Source organism: Delphinapterus leucas, chromosome 2 (assembly GCF_059928025.1).
Source record: "Delphinapterus leucas isolate spDelLeu-1000000601 "Yukka" chromosome 2, BTC_Dleu_Yukka2, whole genome shotgun sequence".
In the NCBI taxonomy this organism is placed as follows: domain Eukaryota; kingdom Metazoa; phylum Chordata; class Mammalia; order Artiodactyla; family Monodontidae; genus Delphinapterus; species Delphinapterus leucas.
In genome coordinates, this window is record NC_143130.1 from 6,962,078 (window position 1) to 6,980,247 (window position 18,170).

At 44.6% G+C, this 18,170-nt stretch overlaps 1 protein-coding gene across 3 annotated transcripts in view; it reads left to right on the top strand.

The window, feature by feature from the left end:
• The first annotated feature begins 13,264 nt into the window (after positions 1-13,264).
• Positions 13,265-18,170, top strand: part of NMT2 (N-myristoyltransferase 2) — a 55,844-nt gene continuing 50,938 nt past the window's right edge. The window contains exon 1 of one of the 3 annotated variants that reach the window (XR_016391868.1): positions 13,265-13,445. Coding sequence is in view for 2 of the 3 variants with exons in the window: in XM_089906378.1 (XP_089762504.1) it covers positions 13,336-13,445 (110 nt within the window). In the remaining variant the exon portion in view is untranslated. The remainder of the gene's footprint in view (positions 13,446-18,170) is intronic. The other 2 variants (XM_089906378.1, XM_022580568.3) reach the window with 2 other exon arrangements.

The following is an 18,170-nucleotide window of genomic DNA, read 5'->3' on the forward strand; positions in this document are numbered from 1 at the left end:
TTCCTGTCCCTAACTGTGATGAAAGCAGCTGCAGGATTTGTAAGCACCAGGCTGTTCTTCCTTTGCTGAAAGCTGCAGCAATCAGAGGCTCTAGGCCCCAGTAGAGGAGCCCATAGGACAGCCAAACGAAAGCCTGAGCTTCCCCGCAGTCAACTTGACCTTTACTTTCTATTGTAGTATTTCTGCCCTCCAGGGAGGTCGGGTTCCTGAAAAATCTCCAAAAAGTAAAATGACACTTCATTTCTTTTTACTTTATCCAAAGGGAGAGAAAGAAAGAGGGAGAAGGGAGGGTAAGGGCAGAGACTGCCAGGGCAACCATATGCCGATTTGAATGAGGAAGAAGAATGAAAGAAAATGTTGCATGTGAAATAATGGGGCTGTAGAACATTCTATCCAAAACCGACTATTAAACTCAACACTGAAGTGGGATTTAGCTTGACTCTTACCACCTCAATAGCTGTTCTTCTACGCCCCCAATATGCCCAAAGTTGGGGTAATAATATGCATGTAGATGTTGAAAGGATGAACAGAAGAATGAATGGACCGATCGATCCACTAAATATGGAAAGTTGTGTGACGTCATTCAGAAGGATCATTGTAAAGTAGTGTGAAAATTTAAAAGCTGACTTCTCTTAGTGTTATACTATGAAAAAAGTCACAGACATACACGTTCACAAATAGGAAGGAACGCTCTTAAATACCCACACTTCTTAAAAGCTTCTGGCTTACTTAAGTTTGTATTGAGAAACTCTAAATGTCTCACAGTAATTCTCAAACATCACTGATTCCCTGGGTGGACCCTCAGAGGGTGCTGGGGGGACAGATATGATGACACATTGTAGATAGTGTATGGTGGGAGTGTGGTGCCCTTCAAGCTTGAATTTCTTAACATTTACAGAGCAGGTCATCTTACCACACTATCGGAATATTTTCCCAAGAGTAGGTGTGGTTTTCAATAGTTTTGCTAAGGAGTGGCATGTTATTCTTTCATGTTATTCTATTTCGAAAAATACAGTATTCTTAGCACTGTCTCCTGAAATATATATATGAAAATTCTGAAGTCAGGCTTGGTCTCGGAAAGATACTTCTGTGAGCTCACTTGTCCCAAATAACAAATAATTTTAGAAAAACGAAGTACGAGTTAAAGCATAAAGCATGACTGCAGGTATTATACAATCCAATACCTGGATTGAAAAAACTATGTGAAAAGATATACTTAGTTGTATAAAGAGCTCCCTTAAAATTTCACCATGAACATTGGATGCACTTCTACCTTTAAAATGATAGCACCTTCTGCACAACTATATCAGCAGTCCATATGACAAAAAAACACAAAAAACCTTTTTTAAACTATGAAATAATTCCTTCTACTGAGGACAGGATTACATTTTCTAGTAATGTTTAAATGGTTGGTTAAAATGTCAGAGCTCTTGTTCTCAGTGGAAAGTTTACTTTAGACTTGAAGATGTCATCGTCTCCTTCAGCATCTTCCAGAACTCTCCCCATCTTTGTCCTGCTGTCTGGTCCCTCCCGCCCCGATTGTTCTGGAACTCTCACCCCGTGTTGCACTTCTGCTCCAGCCCCCACCATGCTGAATCTCAAACCTCCATCTCAGATCTCAGATCCCAAGTTTTCCTGGCTGGGTGCCCTTCCCTCTCCCCCCATCTGTCCTCCAAGGTCCCGAAGCAAACCAGCCTCTTAGGGTCAGCTCGTGTCCCTAAGGGATCTTCTAGAATGCTTTCCGTGTGTCCCAATGGGCCCACTCACCACGGCGTGATGCTTCGTAATATAATTTACTTCAGTGGTTTGACCTGCCTCCATAAAAATGTTAAACTCCTAGAGGGAGAACCATGCCTTTTTCTTCCTTTAACTCCCAGCAGCTGTTCAGCATTTGATTTGGAGGCTAGAAAACCTGTGTTAAAATCCAAGTTCTGTCATTTCATTCATGGCTTCCCTGACTAGCATTCATTGGGCGCAAGGTATGTCCGGTCTATGCTCCGATGGGGGAGTAAAAGCTTAGTCAGGCGTGGCTACCGCTTTCAAGGCAATATGGACTGAACTGTGTCTCCCCCAAAACTCAGATATTGAAGCCCTAACATCCAGTATGGCTGTAATTGGAGATGGTGGCTCTAAGGAAGTAATTAAGGCTAAATGATGTCATTAAGTGCGGGGCCCTGATCCGATAGGGTAGTGTCCTTATAAGAAGAGACCCCAGAATTTACTCTTGTGCCCTCTCTCTCTGCACACCCATGAAGGAAAGGCTATGTGAGGTCCTAGCGAGAAGCTGACCATCTACAAGCCAGGAAAAGAGCTCACACCAGAAACCAACCCTGCTGGCACCTTGACCTTGGACTTCCAGCCTCCAGAATGATGAGAAGATAAATTTCAGTTGTTTACGCCACTTAGTCTACGGTATTTTGTGACAGTACCCCGAGCAGACTGGTGCATAAAGAAATTAGGATTTAGGAGAAGAGGCAGATGAGTTGTGTTAGGCAGGCTGGTTTGTTAGCAGGATGTGGATCAACTTACATCAGATTGGTGGGAGCTTCCCACACAGCTACTCGTGACAGTGAAGCAAGCACGAAACCCAGAAGCGGCCTTGCTGCCAGGCCTCACAGAGATAGCTGGGAACCAGCCGCTGCTCTGGGCCCAGACACTGGCAGCAGCTGGGGCACAGGTACAGGGAGTGATTGAGGCGATGAATGACGTGGAAGTCTGAAGCTGCTTGAGGATGTGCTGGTCTAATAAATTGTACTGATATTTTTTTGGATCCGTCTCCTAAAACAAAGGAAATAAAAGCAAAAATAAACAAATGGGACCTAATTAAACTTAAAAGTTTTTGCACAGCAAAGGAAACTATTGACAAAACCAAAAGACAACCTACTGAATGGGAGAAAATATTTGCAAATGATATGACCAGTAAGGGGTTAATATCCAACATACATAAACAGCTCATACAACTCAACATAGAAAGACAAACAGCCCAATTAAAATACAGGCAGAAGAACTGAATAGACATTTTTCCAAAGAGAAAATGCAGATGGCTAACAGGCACATAAAAAGATGCTCAATGTCACTAATTATCAGGGAGATATAAGTCAAACCACGATGAGATATCACCTCACATCTGTCAAAATGGGTATCATCAAAAAGAACACAAATAACAAATGTTGGCAAGGATGTAGAGAAAAAGAAACCCTGTACATTGTTGGTGGGAATGTAAATTGGTGCAGCCACTGTGGAAAACAGTGTGGAGGTTTCTCAAAAAACTAAAAATATAACTACCGTATGATCCAGCAATTCCACTCCTGGGTATATATAAAAAAAAACCCAAATAATTTGAAAAGATACATGTACCCCATAGCAGCATTATTTACAGTTGCCAAGGTATGGAAGCAACCTAAGTGTCCATCAACAGATGAATGGATAAAGAAGATGTTTTATATATATATATATATATATATATATATATATATCCCAGCGCTTGTTCAGCATTTGATTTGGAATACAGATATAGAGAACAAACTAGTGGTTACCAGTGGGGAGAGGGAAGGGGGGAGGGGAAAGATACGGGCAGGGGACTAAGAAGCACAAAAATTATTATGCATAAAATAAGCTACAAGGATATAATGTACAGCACAGGGAATACAGCCAATATTTTATAATAACTATAAATGGAGTATAACCTTTACAAATTGTGAATCACTATAATGTATGTCTGTAACTTATATAATATTGTATAGCAACAACACTTTAATAAAAAAAGAAAAAAAGAATGTGCTAGTCTAGTTGGAGGATTTGGCAAGGAAACGGCATGGTCCTGATCGTGGAGAGGAAGGCCTAGGCTGCTCTGAGCTCCCTGGATTCTGTCCTGGGGGCGCACAAGCCTCCACATCCATCAGATCTCAGGGGTTTTCCTAGAACCCATGGCCTTCTGGGAGCCCCTGAAACCAAGGCCTGCTTTCCTAAGCTCTTAGATGCTTAAGGAGCGAACAGCAGAGCCACTTATCTAAGCAGTAATCTCAGCCTGGGCTCTCTTAGCCCCGCCTCCCTTCTCAGCCACTTCTCCCCAGAAACTAAAAATGAAATTGAGAAGAGGATCATTAAATCACAGAATTCAGCTGAGGCAGGAGCTGAGGCCTCAGGCCTACATGGAATTGATGAGAATAACTGGTCCACACCAGGATCTCCACCTCTGGTCATCCCATCTTTTGGGCGTCGGGAGTTGACAGACGGTATTCACTGGAGTGCACTTCACTGCCTTGATATGACTCAGCTTTTCTCGTAGCCTCTGTTTTGTCTTGTTTCATTTTTGTTTTTATGTCTCCTTCCTCTGTTAAATAAAAAGCCATCTGCCTATATCTCCAGTTCAAATTCCCAAAAGAGAGAATCCAATTTGGTCTTCAGACCCTTTTGGGGGGGGATGCTTTCATGCAGGGCCGTTTGATGGTCCTGCTGGCCCCAGGCAGGCTGCCCTGTCTCCCTGCAGTGACCTGCTAGCAGGGCCCTCTCCCTCAAAGCGAGTGGCGAGAATTTGGGCATACAGAGGCAAGCCTGGCCTGCCTGTATTGATGGAATGCTCTCAGCTGCAAGTAAGACAATATCCAAATACAAGGAGCCCAAACACTAGGGAGTTATTTTTCTCCCCTAACAAGAGGCATGCAGGTGGTGGTCCTAGAGCTCAGAGGCTCTGTGACCCCCCTGAGGATCAAGCTCTTCACATCTTTCCCTCTGCCAAGCGGCTGGGCAGTAGTTGCAGCTGCTCAATTCCCCTGATGGCCCCCAGGAGGAGTCTTTATGTCTCATTGACAAAACGGGGTCATAGTGCCACCTTGAGCGGTGAGAGAAGCCACCAAAGTGAGTAGCTGGCATTTGCAGTGTCTACAGGGGCAGGTGGATTCTGATGACAGAATAGGGTAACACATCATGTAGACAGGTGTCTTCTCTAACAAGAAAACAGGAACTTGCCACGCAGAGCTGTAAGTGTTGTAAGAATTTGCTAAGACACTATTTTGGATAAGTTACATAACCTCGTTGAGGCTCAGATGCCTAAATGGAAAATGAGAATAATGCCTACATCACTGAGCTGTTGTAGAGATCAGTATGAAATAATACAGTACAAAGTCTCTGCTTCAATACCTGACATCATAAATACACAGTAAATACTTGTTGACCAAATAAAACAGCATTCACCTGGAACATGATCCTCTTGAGTATTTTTGGATATTTGTTTTAAAAAAATCAACTTGACATGCAAAATAAAAGTAAACATAAAAAAATCCAAAGGCTGGCCTGGTAGGAATTACTTTAAAATGAAATCATGCTTCATCGTATTTACAAGAAAGCTCTGTAACTACACTTAAGTATCTAACACATTTCCCCTAGATCATGGGAGTATCCATTGTCACCCTCCCTCAGGCATGGAGCCTCTGAATCACGTCCTGCTCCTTCCTGCAACTGGCTCGTTGCTGAAGTGTTGGAGGGTTTTGGTTGTTGTTTCTTAATTTGTGTGTGTTTGGCTCGTTTTTTTCCTCCACTGTAGAGTCTCTGGGACAGTCTGTGATCATTTCTCATCTGAAATAAGTCATATTAACTGGCAGTTTTGCCTCTAGCCTCTGTTCCTTACAAGGCATTCAAAACACTGTAGTGAAATCCATTTCTCCTGCCTGCATCTTTGACAACATAATCGGTGGATGCTTCTGCAGTGGATTCAATTTATTCACATTTGATTTCAGGAGTCTTTATCAAAGTAGCCTAATTATATCACCTCCCCGCTTCACTCACGGGTTCTTTCCCTGCCAATTATGCAAAAGACATTTGGTTTTCTTCTCACTGCTCCAATTGGTCATCAAAGGTTCCTGCTCTCTCTACCCAACATCCAAGAATTCTTTTTATGCAAAATTCATCTCCAAACCCACAACCTCCAGGAAACTCATACCAGCAATGATGTGAAGTCATATCTGTCCCACTAAACAGGACCATTTGAACATTTGGTCTTTAACAGGGCAGAAAAACCAATGGACAGTGAGAAATCATTAGTTTTTTTCACTGGAATTGTAAGTGCTGCCATGCTCTATGGGAGGCCTAGCCTCATGGTAATTCTATACATCTATGTAGTGCTTGAAAATCTCTGAAATACTTTCTCTTGCACAACTTCCTACTATTTCACTTAATGTAATGCCCTCCAAGTCTATCCATGTTGCTGCAAATGGCAAATTTTAGTGCCTTTTTATGGCTGAGTAGTATTCTGTTGTAGATATAATTTATACCACATCTTCTTTATCCATTCATCTGTTGATGGACACTTAGGTTGCTTCCACAGTGTGGCAATTGTAACTAATGTTACTATGAACATTGGGGTGCATGTATCTTTTCAAATTAGTGTTTTCTTTTTTTATTGAAGTCATTGATTTACAATATTATATTAGTTTCAGGTGTACAACATAGTGATTCAATTTTTTATAGATTATACTCCATTTAAAGTTATTATAAAATAATAGCTATATTCCCTGTGCTGTACAATATATCCTTGTAGCTTATTTATTTTATACACAGTAGCTTGTATCTCTTAATCCCCTACACCTTTCTCACCCTTTCCCCCCACCTCCTCCCCACTGGTATCCACTAGTTTGTTCTCTGTATCTGTGAGTCTGTTTCTGTTCTTCTGTAAGTTAGGCTATGAGGATTCAACAACTCCAGTATCACGCATTGGCTTCTAGCAAGGGTCGAATTGGTTTCCTCGGTTGATGGTCACACGATGTACTGCCGGTAGGCAAGATTCTGGTTACACTAAAGGGGGGAAATTGAGGCCAGTGACGATGAGAGAACGTGGTTGGATCTGCACCAACCCATTTCCACCGCAGAGCAAACGACTGAAGTGCCCGTCCTGAGTGGACAAGAAGGAAAACACTAAGAAATCTCTGTGGGTAAATGGTTGTGTCTAATGAAAAAGTATGATTTAAATCACTTTCTACAGATTTCTGTAAAAACATTCTCCAATTCAGAATTTTTACACATTCAACCAGGCTGTAACCCTCAACACATTTTAACACTGAGGTTTACGCTATGCAAATCTTGTGAATATGTATCTTCCTTGGCCATAAACAGGAATAGGAAGGTACCGGGATCTGAATCTATCTACAGTTTCTTCTTAAAAGGATGGTACCATTTTTGCTCGGAGACACTATTTACAAATAAATAAAATGATACATAGGTGGGGTTTTTTTGGCTTTGTTTTTGTCTTTATAAAATAAAATGGGTGTGGGACTTCCATGGCAGTCCAGTGGTTAGGACTCCACGCTTCCACTGCAGGCGGCCCGGGTTCAATTCGTGGTAGGGGAATTAAGATCCTGCGTGCCACGCTGTGCAGCCAAAAACAAAAAAAACAAAAACAAAAAAACCCCATGCTTTCAAATCTCCCTTTCCCCACCCTTAGTGATATCTTGGGCAGATTCCAGAGCTTTCAGTGATGGCAGGTATTAAGAAGTTCACTCCAGTCACATTCTGTTTGAATCTTTTATCTTTTTTCTGTCCAATGCCAAGTCCACCCCACCCTTGGTTCTGGCATTTCCCCGTGGTTCACAGGATCTCTCCACATGCCGGGCTGTGGTGCCTCCAGAGCCCAGGTGGTAGGGAAGAGGGATTAGAGAAAAATGGTGTAACCTGTTTTACTTAATTGGTGCAGCTATAATCTCCTCTTGGTTATCAACACCCACTGGGTGGCCAGTATCCAATCTTCATGTGTGTTCCCAAACTTCCGAGGAAATAGAGCTGGCTTTCCCAGGAACTTTCTCACCAAGCTCTGACACAGGAGTGCCAGTGCGAGCCCGTGAGCGTCTGCATCTTAGCAAGCTTGGGCGAGATGTACATCTTCCTTTCTGGCAGATCCACTGAGTGTGCATTGGAGGCTCCCGGGGAGACTTGGCTTCAGGGGCTGATGTACCAGTGATGGTATTAGCTTGTATAAAGACGAAAGGTCCTAGCAATGAGAAAGCATTTTCTCCTCTTTTACTGTTCAAATAGATTCCCTTCCTCTTCTTCCCTCACATATTTTACTTTTGAAAAAGTGGGAACAAGAATCATGTGCTCACATATGATTCCTGGAAGAAATCTCTGTCCTTAGAAGAAACAAGTTAAACTGTGTCTCTACTTCCCATCTTTAAGTTTTCATGAAAATCCATGGTAGGGATTTTACCAGGGATTTCCATGATAAGAAATTTTGCCTGAATGCCTCTGCAAGTAAACCATCAAAAGGTGATGGGTTTGCATGTAGGGAGAAACGAGGTGGAAGAGACATTCATTCATTCGTTCATTCTGGGCCAGGCGCTGTCGGGTGACAGGGCTACTGAGACCAGTAAACGGAGCAGGACTCTTCAGAGCTGACAGTCACATGATGGGATGGTTGCAGGCATAGAAAAAGATTCATTACTGCATTGGTAACAGAGGCATGAACAGAGGGCCTTGGGAGCAGAGGACACTGGGCAACTCTCTGGTGTCTGGGAAGCTTGACAGGGAAGCAACATTTGACCTGTCATTAGTGATGGATGAGACAAGGGGGAAGAGACAAGTGAAATCTAAGTAAAGACCTGGTGCGTTTAGAGACTGGATGGAGTATCCTAGCGGAAACAGTATGCTGGTCATGGGGAAGCTTGGGGAGGGTGAGACCAGAGGCAAGGTGAAGTTAGTTTGTGGGTGGCCTTGAATGCTCACCTAAGGAGCTTTGACTCAGTGCAGAAAGCAATTGGGACTTGCAGAAGTTCTAAGTCAGGGGACTGATCAGATTGCTATAGAAGGATCATTTGAGCAGCACTGTTGAAAAGGATCTAAAGGGAGGTAGAGGCTGGAGGCAGGGAGTCCTCTCATCTGGGAGGCCCTTGTGGCCTTTGGGCTGCTGGCAGCTGAGTCCCTACGCCTTTCTTTGCTTCCCTGTATCCCACTAGCGTCCCTTTCTTGATCTGCCCCTCCCCCCTTCCACTCCCTTACCTACTCTCCCTACTTCCTTTACTCTTTTCCTTTCTCCTCCACCCTTTCTTCCTGAGAGGACTGGGAAACCCTAATCCTGGACAGGCTAGAATAGATCCTTTTGCCTCCTTTCGTACTTAATACTTCAAGTAAAAATTTCTGATGAGAATGTGCTTCTGGAATAGACAGTTTTTATTCATGAAAGAACTGATAAACTTTGGCACTACACCATCCAGTGATGTGTCGGTGAACAAAGCCTGGGTATATTCACAGGTGGCAACAGGGTGTGGTCGTGAAATGACCTTGTTTACAGACTTAAGGCACCTTCTAGCTCATGCTATGGCATCATCTCTACATCCTTTGGCAGTTTCCTTGGCGTCCCCCTCACACTCTACTTTGTCCTACGGGGTGCAAGACAGTCGCACCAACAGTGAAGCTCCATAATGCAGCTGGTCTGGTGGCACCACCCTGCTAGTTTGAACAAGTAGGAAAACTTTTCAGCAGAATCATAAGCAATGGGAGGTGAAAACTGCGCTCACACTGACCCTAAAAAGTGCTTGTCAAACACACAATTGCAAAAGGTACAGCGTAGTAGTCATAGTTTCCTCCACAATTAGAAATGGAGTCATTTTTTTTTTTTTTTTTTTTAATTACGATCAAGTCAACCTGAGTGTGAAGCAGACCGGCTATCAGGAAGAGTTAACACAATGCAAAAGTAATGGGCATTGCTTTTGTGAGTACAGAGCGGAACGTGCAAACTTTCGACTTGGCAGGAGTCTTTTTCAGACGTACCCTGATACATAGACAGTTATCAAGTTGATGATAAAGGATGTGTCAATCTTTAAGATTTTCTTTTGGTCTTTGCTTTTCTGTAGTATATCATTTAGTTATTGCTGCATTAAACAAAACAAAACAAAAACAAAAAACACTCCACAACTTAATGGCTTTAAACAATGACCATGGATTATTTCTCACACATCTATGGGTCAGCTGGGCAGTTATGCTAAACTCAGTGGGGCTCGCTCACGTGTCCGTGGTCAGTTGGCAGACTGACCAAGAACTGGAGAGCCCAGGAGGTCTGGGCTCACTCCAGGTCCAGCCCACAGGCTAACCTAGGCTTGTGCCTGTGGAGGGGAAGCATTCCACTGGGTAGAGTAGAGCGTGCAAGCCTCCCTTTGGCCAGAGTTCATTAGTTCTCATATTAATAAATATGATGTATCCTAGATACACACCCTGTATCATCAGAATTTCTTTTTGCCGGAAGTAAAGGGATAGAGGAAGCAAAAGGGTATACTCTATGTGCCAAACTGCCACACCGTCACTTCTGCAAATGTTGTTGGTCACCCCAGAATCAAGTGGTGGGGACGTTGGTTCCATCTCTTGATGGGAGGAGCTGCCAACGACAGGAGTAGAGATTTGAGGCCATAGTTTTGCAATGAATCTATCAATCTACCTTCTGGACAGTTACTCACATCCTTCTTACATCACATCCATCTTATGTTCACATTTTCCTCTCGCCCACAAGACTCCCCAACATCTCACCCAAATCACAGCATCAGCCTCAAAGTATAGGATCTTATGATTTACAATAATACAATGTTATTCATACAACAGAATGTTATTCATACAACAGAATATTATTCAGTCTTAGAAAGGAAGAAAATTCTGATACATGGTACAACACAGATGAACCTTGAGGACATTTTGCTAAGGGAAATAAGCTAGTCACAAAAAGACTGTATGATTCCACTTATACAAGGTACCTAGAGTAGACAAATTCAGAGGGATAGAAAGTAGTCAGATCCATAGGTGGTTGCCAGGGGCTGGAGAGAGGGGTAAATGGGGGGTTGTTTAACGGTTATAGTTGCATTTTTGCAAGATGGAAAAGCTCTGGAGGTGGGCTTGCACAACAATGTGAATGTACTTAACACTACTGAACTGTACACTTAGAAATGGTTAAGATGGTAAATTTTATGGTATGTGTAATTTAGCACAATTTTTTTAAAAGCAAAAAGTTACCATAGTTTAAATAAAACAAGACTAATTATACAACTATGATCTTACATCTATAATAAGAGATGAGTCAAGTAGGATAGGAAATTTCCAAGAGCTTCTTTTAACACACTAGTAATCACTGTACAGTACTCTCTTCCCCCAAATAAATGTTGGATCTGAGATTCTAGAAGATACCACCTGCTTCCAGTCCCCCAAACTCTGGGATTAAACCAGAGGAAGAAGCAAAAATTTTTAGAAACATAGTGAGTTTCTATGCATAACAATAGGATTTAAGAATTTTCCAGGGTTGTCGGCAAACTCTATCCTCCTTCAAATGATTAATGATGACACACGTTTGTATTATGTAATACCTCTATCCAGTACCAGTCATCTGGGCCAACTTCTTTGCATTCTGGGGAACAGATGTTCCCTATTTATCATTGCTTTCCAGTGTTTAACTGTTTTTTTGTTTTTTTTTTTTGCGGTACGCGGGCCTCTCACTGTTGTGGCCTCTCCCGCTGCGGAGCACAGGCTCCGGACGCGCAGGCTCAGCGGCCATGGCTCACGGGCCCAGCCGCTCCGTGGCATGTGGGATCCTCCCGGACCGGGGCATGAACCCGTGTCCCCTGCATCGGCAGGTGGACTCTCAACCACTGCGCCACCAGGGAAGCCCTTAACTGGTTTTTGATACCCTCATTTTAATATTTCTCCAGGATTATTTGTTTTCTTATTCTTTTTGAGAGGTTCTCAGTCAAAATTTCTTGAGAATTCATATAAATAATACGTGTCTGCTGACGCGGCTTTGTATTTTTAAAACATTTTAGAGAACCCTTCCAATAGGCTATAGCAACTGATGGGATAGATTTGCAGCGTCCTGCTGACTACCCAACCAGGTTACCGTTAGCCAACTCTTCCCGTTCACAGGGACGAGCAGCGGGAAATTCACTGATCTATATTTGCCTAAAGTTTGAAGCTAGAGGCCACATGTGACTTTCTGCCTCAGAAATCATTGCAATTGTGAAAGAAAGCATTGTATTTCCTTCGTGGTTTCGCCCCATTTTGCACTTCTTACAGAACCTTTGCTGGCTCAACCTCAGTCAGTCATAAAAGTCTGGTGAACTTTGAAATAGCTCTGCAATTTTTGTCTCTAGATACTCCTATCTTACCGTATTTTAAGGGCACGGTCTGGCTTGTGGGGAAAAAAAGGAGCCCCAAAATGCTCCCAATGCCTTTTGCAAAAAAAAGGACCCGCACCAAAAATTTCGGGTGGCTTTTAAAAGCCTCTTTTTTCCTCTCTGAGCATTTCTGATAACTATCTTTCCACTGCCTTTGTAAAGCCATGTAGGCTTCCCATGACCCAGTGGGACCTTGAACTCTGCTCATGAAAGGAGAACAAAGGAAGGGACCGGGGTGTACAGACTGCAACAGCAAATAAGAGTTTGGACTTCACCCGCGTTTTATTTGGCAATCCTCGGGGTGCCTCCTTCCCCTCCTGCGTTCACGGGGGGAGAAACGGGACCATCTGAGCCTAGAAGGCCACCCACTTTTGCTCGGAGGTCTAGGTCATAACCTTCACTTGAGGACGCCAGAGTGGCCTCGCTCACTGACACTGTCCAAGACCCCAGCATCACGGACAAGTCCCATTTCCCCAAAGATGGTTGTGGTCTAAGCCGTCCAGCAAAAACAGGGGCAGTTCCACATTTTTCTCTGTCAAGAGTTTTAGGGCTGCGAGTCTCGTTGGAACGGAGAGGCGGGAAGGCTGGAAGCACTCTGTTTTGACTCTGGCTTTGACTTTATAGTATACTGGAAAGACAGCGACATATGAAATGGAACTTTTACAAAGCGTACGTGGTTGGGGATGGGGTGAAGGGCGGGGGTTAGGGTTCTGGAAACCAGTGGTCTTGGCACGCCTACCCCTGAGTAAGAATTTCCTGCAAAGAGTTAAAAGTCTTCCTAATACGAAGAGATGTAAAATCGCGTTGCCTGTGCTCCCAAAACGAAGACTCAGGATTCGGGGTCTTCAGGTTGCGCCATTCAGAGGCGAGAGCAGGGTTCAGGCACCGGCCGGGATCCAGGACCACGCTCCTGCGCGCAGCGGGTCGCGACCACCCTTACTACCCTCCGCCCCGCCCGCTCCCTACCCCGGGCCGCGGGGGCGCGCGGACCGCCCGCCACCCAACCGGGCCGCAGGGGGCGGGCTCGGGGGGCGGGGCGGAGCCATGCGAGGAGGGGCGGGGCGAGGAGGGGCGGGCACGCCTGCGGCTCGGGCTCTGAGGAGACGGCGGGCGGCGCTAGAGGGAGCTGCTCGCTGCGCCGCCTCCGCTGCGCCGGCCCTCAGCGCCAGCTTCCCGGAGCGCCGCCCCAGCCCGCGCCGCCGCGATGGCGGAGGACAGCGAGTCCGCGGCAAGCCAGCAGAGCCTGGAGCTGGACGACCAGGACACGTGCGGGATCGACGGGGACAATGAGGAGGAGACGGAGCACGCCAAGGGGTAGGCGCGCCCGGGGCTCCTCGCGGGCGCCGGCTCCGGGGCGCGGCGGCCGCACCGCTGAGCGGCGGGCGGCCCCCCGCGTGGCTTTCGCGGGGCTCACGGGCGGCGGGAGGTCCGGGGGGCGCGTCTCGCTCGCGGAGCCGCGCGGCGGAGGCGAGGCCCCGGGTGGGCGGGGAGGCGCGGGGACCGCCACGCCGCTGTCACCTGCCGCGCGGCCCGCCGGCCCTCGCGCGTTCCCATCCCTTCAGGCGTGAGACTCGGTGACACCGAGGGGGGCGCGGCGCCCTTCCCTTTGTGGCGGCCTGGCCGGTGGGAAGTGGTCCTCCTCTCTCCGCTCCTTGTTATCCTCTCCTGAAGTCCTCCCACCCCTCCCCCAGCCGCCACCACCACCGGGAGAAAAGAGCCGCTGATGGCGGGGAGCGGCTTGAGATTCGCGCCTGCCCGTTTCGGCGCCGCTGGCGGGGAGCTGCGGAAAGTTGTGCCGCCCCGGCCGCCCCGCCCCGCGCCGGGCCGGGCCGGGGGCGCCGGGGGTCCCGGCCAGGCTCCTGGGGACGCGCAGGTTCACCGCCGCCGAGCGGGTCCCATCTCTAGAAGTGGGTCAGAATCTCTAGAAGCGGGTCCGACCTTGATTTCAGCTCAGTCTTGGGGAGCAGCTCCCGCCGACCGGACCCGATCCTGCTTGCTGGTTGATGTCCAGAGCCATGCGTTTTAACACCTGATCAGGTTTCTTCCTCCTTTAACTGGCTCATTTTCTCCCTCGCAGACTTGATTTGCTCTCCGGTTGGAGAAAAGATTGCTTCCGGTGGGGGGGGGGGTATTGAAGTTCTGTTTTTGTAGGTAGAGGAGGTCATTTTAAATGCTGCCTGGGGTTTACGTTACCCTTTTACCGAGTTGAATGCGAACTATGAGCTGGCACCGAGCACTCATCCCCTTAGAAGTGAGATTTTACAAACCATGGTGACCGGGGAAGAAGTGGGTCAGCTTAAAAACATGATAGGGAGGCCGTAGTCACAGATGGCTTATTTATTCAGTTCATGGAGAGGATTCTTTAAATGATTGATGATTTAAAGTGTAAAGTATTTGCATTCTGTTTAACGTCTGCTTGAAGATTTGTTTAAGAAAGGAACTTTGAGCTTTAATGTGTTATAAAATATTAAAAGATCAAGAAAAAGAAAAGCTGACTAAATGTATCTTTCATTGGCATGAATATTTTTCAGTGGCAGCTGCAAGTACAGAATGTTATCAGTCTGGTCTAGAATGTTTTTTTTTTAAGAGAGGAAAGGAAACTCTGCAGACATCTGAGCTCGACTTCTGTTTGTGCAGTGATAGAAATTTGTCTGTGATAGATAGCTAAATATAGATATGTTATTGAAACAGTGGCCCTGGTGCCAGCAATGGGCCCAGATGCAAATATGTTGCATTACCCAAAAAACTTTAGCTCCTGTCTTTCTGGCAAAGGCCCTGGACGTCTGCCTTCTCCACTGTAATGTCTGTTTGTTGTTCTTCATCCTTTGGAAGGTTCGATTATGTACTTCTTTGCTTATACAGTCAAGAATGTCCATGGTACAGAGAATTAGTCATCTGTGTACCCATTGATCAGGACCTGCCCCCCGGGAAGCTTGCAGGAGGCTGTGTGAAGTTCCCAGATTAGCACCCAGAAGCATCTCCATGCCTTCTTCAGACATTTTCAGTTTTGTACATGGGCACATTAATTATATGTTAGCACAGTTACTCAAAATTAGAGCTGCTCAGTGGACTGAAAGGTTTTCACCAAGAACAGATAACATGATTTCAGCTTCTAGAAGGAAGAAATGGTTGTAATGGGTTTATTGTAGTCTATTAAAATGTAAGGAGATTAGTGAAAATCCAAGTTGCTGTGCTAGTTGGACTTCTTTTCTGGATTTGAATTCAGATGCTGTGTGCCAAATTTGGGGGAGTAATTGTGTTTTATTTGGCTCGGGTACTGATGATATGGCTCAGTGGAAACCTAGATTTTTTTCTTAAGTAGCTCAAGTTTGTAACTGTTAAAATTTGAAGGACTCCTCTTTTTGACACCTGGCCTCTTCATTCCACCAGTTTAATCAGGTGACAAATAATGAGGCTTTGGAGGAATGGGTATGTACACACTTTACCTTTTAAAGGTGAGTTACCACTTTGAGGCCACTAGGTATGGGTCAGTACACAAAGCAGTCATTTACTAAATAGTACCCTTGTGGCCTATAAGAATTAATTCACCCACACTATTGAGTATAATGTATTTACTGGCTGTCTTAGACATATTAAAACTGGAGCCTCAGGGAAAAGGAAATTACCAAATTAGACTCTTTTGTCCGCACAATGTAAATACTACTGTGTATGCTTTTCTTCCATTTTTGTAGAATTTTATTTTATGAGTTAAAATAGGTATTTCATTTTGTGGATAATGCCAGAAGTCCATAAATGAAATATGACTTTTGTTCAGTTAAAAGCAATGGCTGACATATTATAAAATACTTGCATCTCACTATCTCTGTATCTTATTTTTTGTGGAAAATGTGCTCTTCGTTTAACTTTTTGGTCCGCCCAAGTATGAAAGTGGCACACCACTACTCAGATTTCATGAATTCTAAAAATCATGGGGGAGGGCAGGGATTGTCCATTTTAATTAGCAAGACTAAATTCAAAAAAGTGTAGCTTTATTATCTTCAAACGATATGCAGCAATTAGAAGTAGACCGACAGAGGATTACCGAGAAACATGCTTTAAATATTGCTTGAGCACATGATTTACAGTTAGGGGAAGTGTGTCTTTGTAAAGCGTTTGAGGGAACTTGAAAACTTTAAAGCATATTAAAAGTTCTAAGATAGGACTGACGGGCCAGTGGTTAGAATTCTGCACTTCTACTGCAGGGGACATGGGTTCGATCCCTAGTCAGGGAGCTAAGGTCCTGCCTGCCGCGCAGCGTGGGCCTCCCCTCCCCCCCAAAAAAATGTTCTAAGGTAATCTGTCTACATAGGTAAGAATTACCTTCACCTGTCTTCTTCTCCTTGCTCCGTTGATCTGCGTCTTCTCCAGTTTGTAAAATAGAGTGGGTCCTGGTCTTTATCTCTTAGCCTGCTTACCCCGCATTAAGCATAGTTACTGCCCCATGCTGGAAACGGGAGCACACAGTTGGCCCTACATGAAATTAGCATTCAAGTTGGCAAATCTCTCTCCTTGCTTTACCAACACTGGCTTGCAGAATGCATAGTTCCTGGATGAACTGATGTGTTTCATCTCCTTTTCACGCAGGGAGCCTTGCCCTCATTATTCACTGAGGTGAATAGAGACAGCTACCAAGAATATTTACATAGGGAATAAAATAAGCATATATGAAGGTGCCTATGTTGGCAGAAAAATGACCAAATTATTCCCTGGGGTAGATCTGAAGTAGTTTTGGTATTTGAGGGGTATTCCCAGACATTTTAAATAAGTTATTTTTCTTAGAAAAATTAAAGATCGGTATTTGGGAAAGATTAAAATTAAAACTTTAGAATTCTTTGCACAGAGACCCTAACCTCTCTTTTCTTACCCCCAATTTAAAGAGGAAAAATGGAAGTTATTCTGTGTGCACTGTGTTGTTAGTTCTGATTTTATCTGTTGTTGAGATGGGCAGTGGGAACTTCTCCTTAGTCAACTGTAGAGTCGGTGGGAAGATGCAAAAAATTACTGTAACTCTCCAGAGATTTTTCTTGTCCTGGAAAACTTAAGGGCTAATTCAGAGCTGTTCCTCTGAAACGTGATCTGTTATCAATAGTATAAAAATCTAAATGGAAAGGTGAGCTAACAGCCTTTGCTCAAGCAACCTCCCAGTTTAGGGAATGACATTTAAAAGTATCAAATGTCGGTTCAGGCTTAACATCTGAAAGGGTGACATCACCCTGAGGCCCAGAACAAACTTCTTGCAGAGCTTGGCTAAACTCTAGAAAGTCTCCAAGTATAGGCCACCTACTATGCCGTCTTGAAATTGTTTATTAACCTGAGTGTACACAGTAGATATTTACGAGTTCGAGTTAGTTACTGGGTTAACCCTGGGGTTGGAACCTGGTTCTGTACCAAGTTCAAGAAAGAGGTTGGTTGGTTGGTTTGCGGTTACTCCCATTGAAAATATGTAAATGACTTTTACTCATTGTCCTGTAAAATATGCTTATTAAAAATGCAAACAGGGCTTCCCTGGTGGCGCAGGGGTTGAGAGTCCGCCTGCAGATGCAGGGGACGCGGGTTCGTGCCCCGGTCCGGGAAGATCCCACATGGCCGCTGAGCCTGCGTGTCTGGAGCCTGTGCTCCGCAACGGGAGAGGCCACAACAGTGAGAGGCCCACATACTGAAGAAAAAAAAAAAATAATAAAAAATGCAAACAGTAAAGTATATGGAGAGTAAAAGCCCCCATCATCTCATTTCTAAGAGCTACCACTATTGACAGTGTAATCAAGTCAGACTTATTTATATTTATATACATATATATACACCTACACACATATTTACATAAATAAGGTCGCACTTTATACACAGACGCTTTTGTTATCTATTACTTTCCACTAACAATTTGCATTTATATTTATCTGTTTATAGGTATATATAAATGTATATTTAGCATAAATAGGATCATACTTTACATAGACTCATATTACGTTGTATTTTGCACTGTGAGTGTTGTCTGCTAGACCTTTCTGCGGTGATGGAAATGTCCAATACAGAGGTCACTTG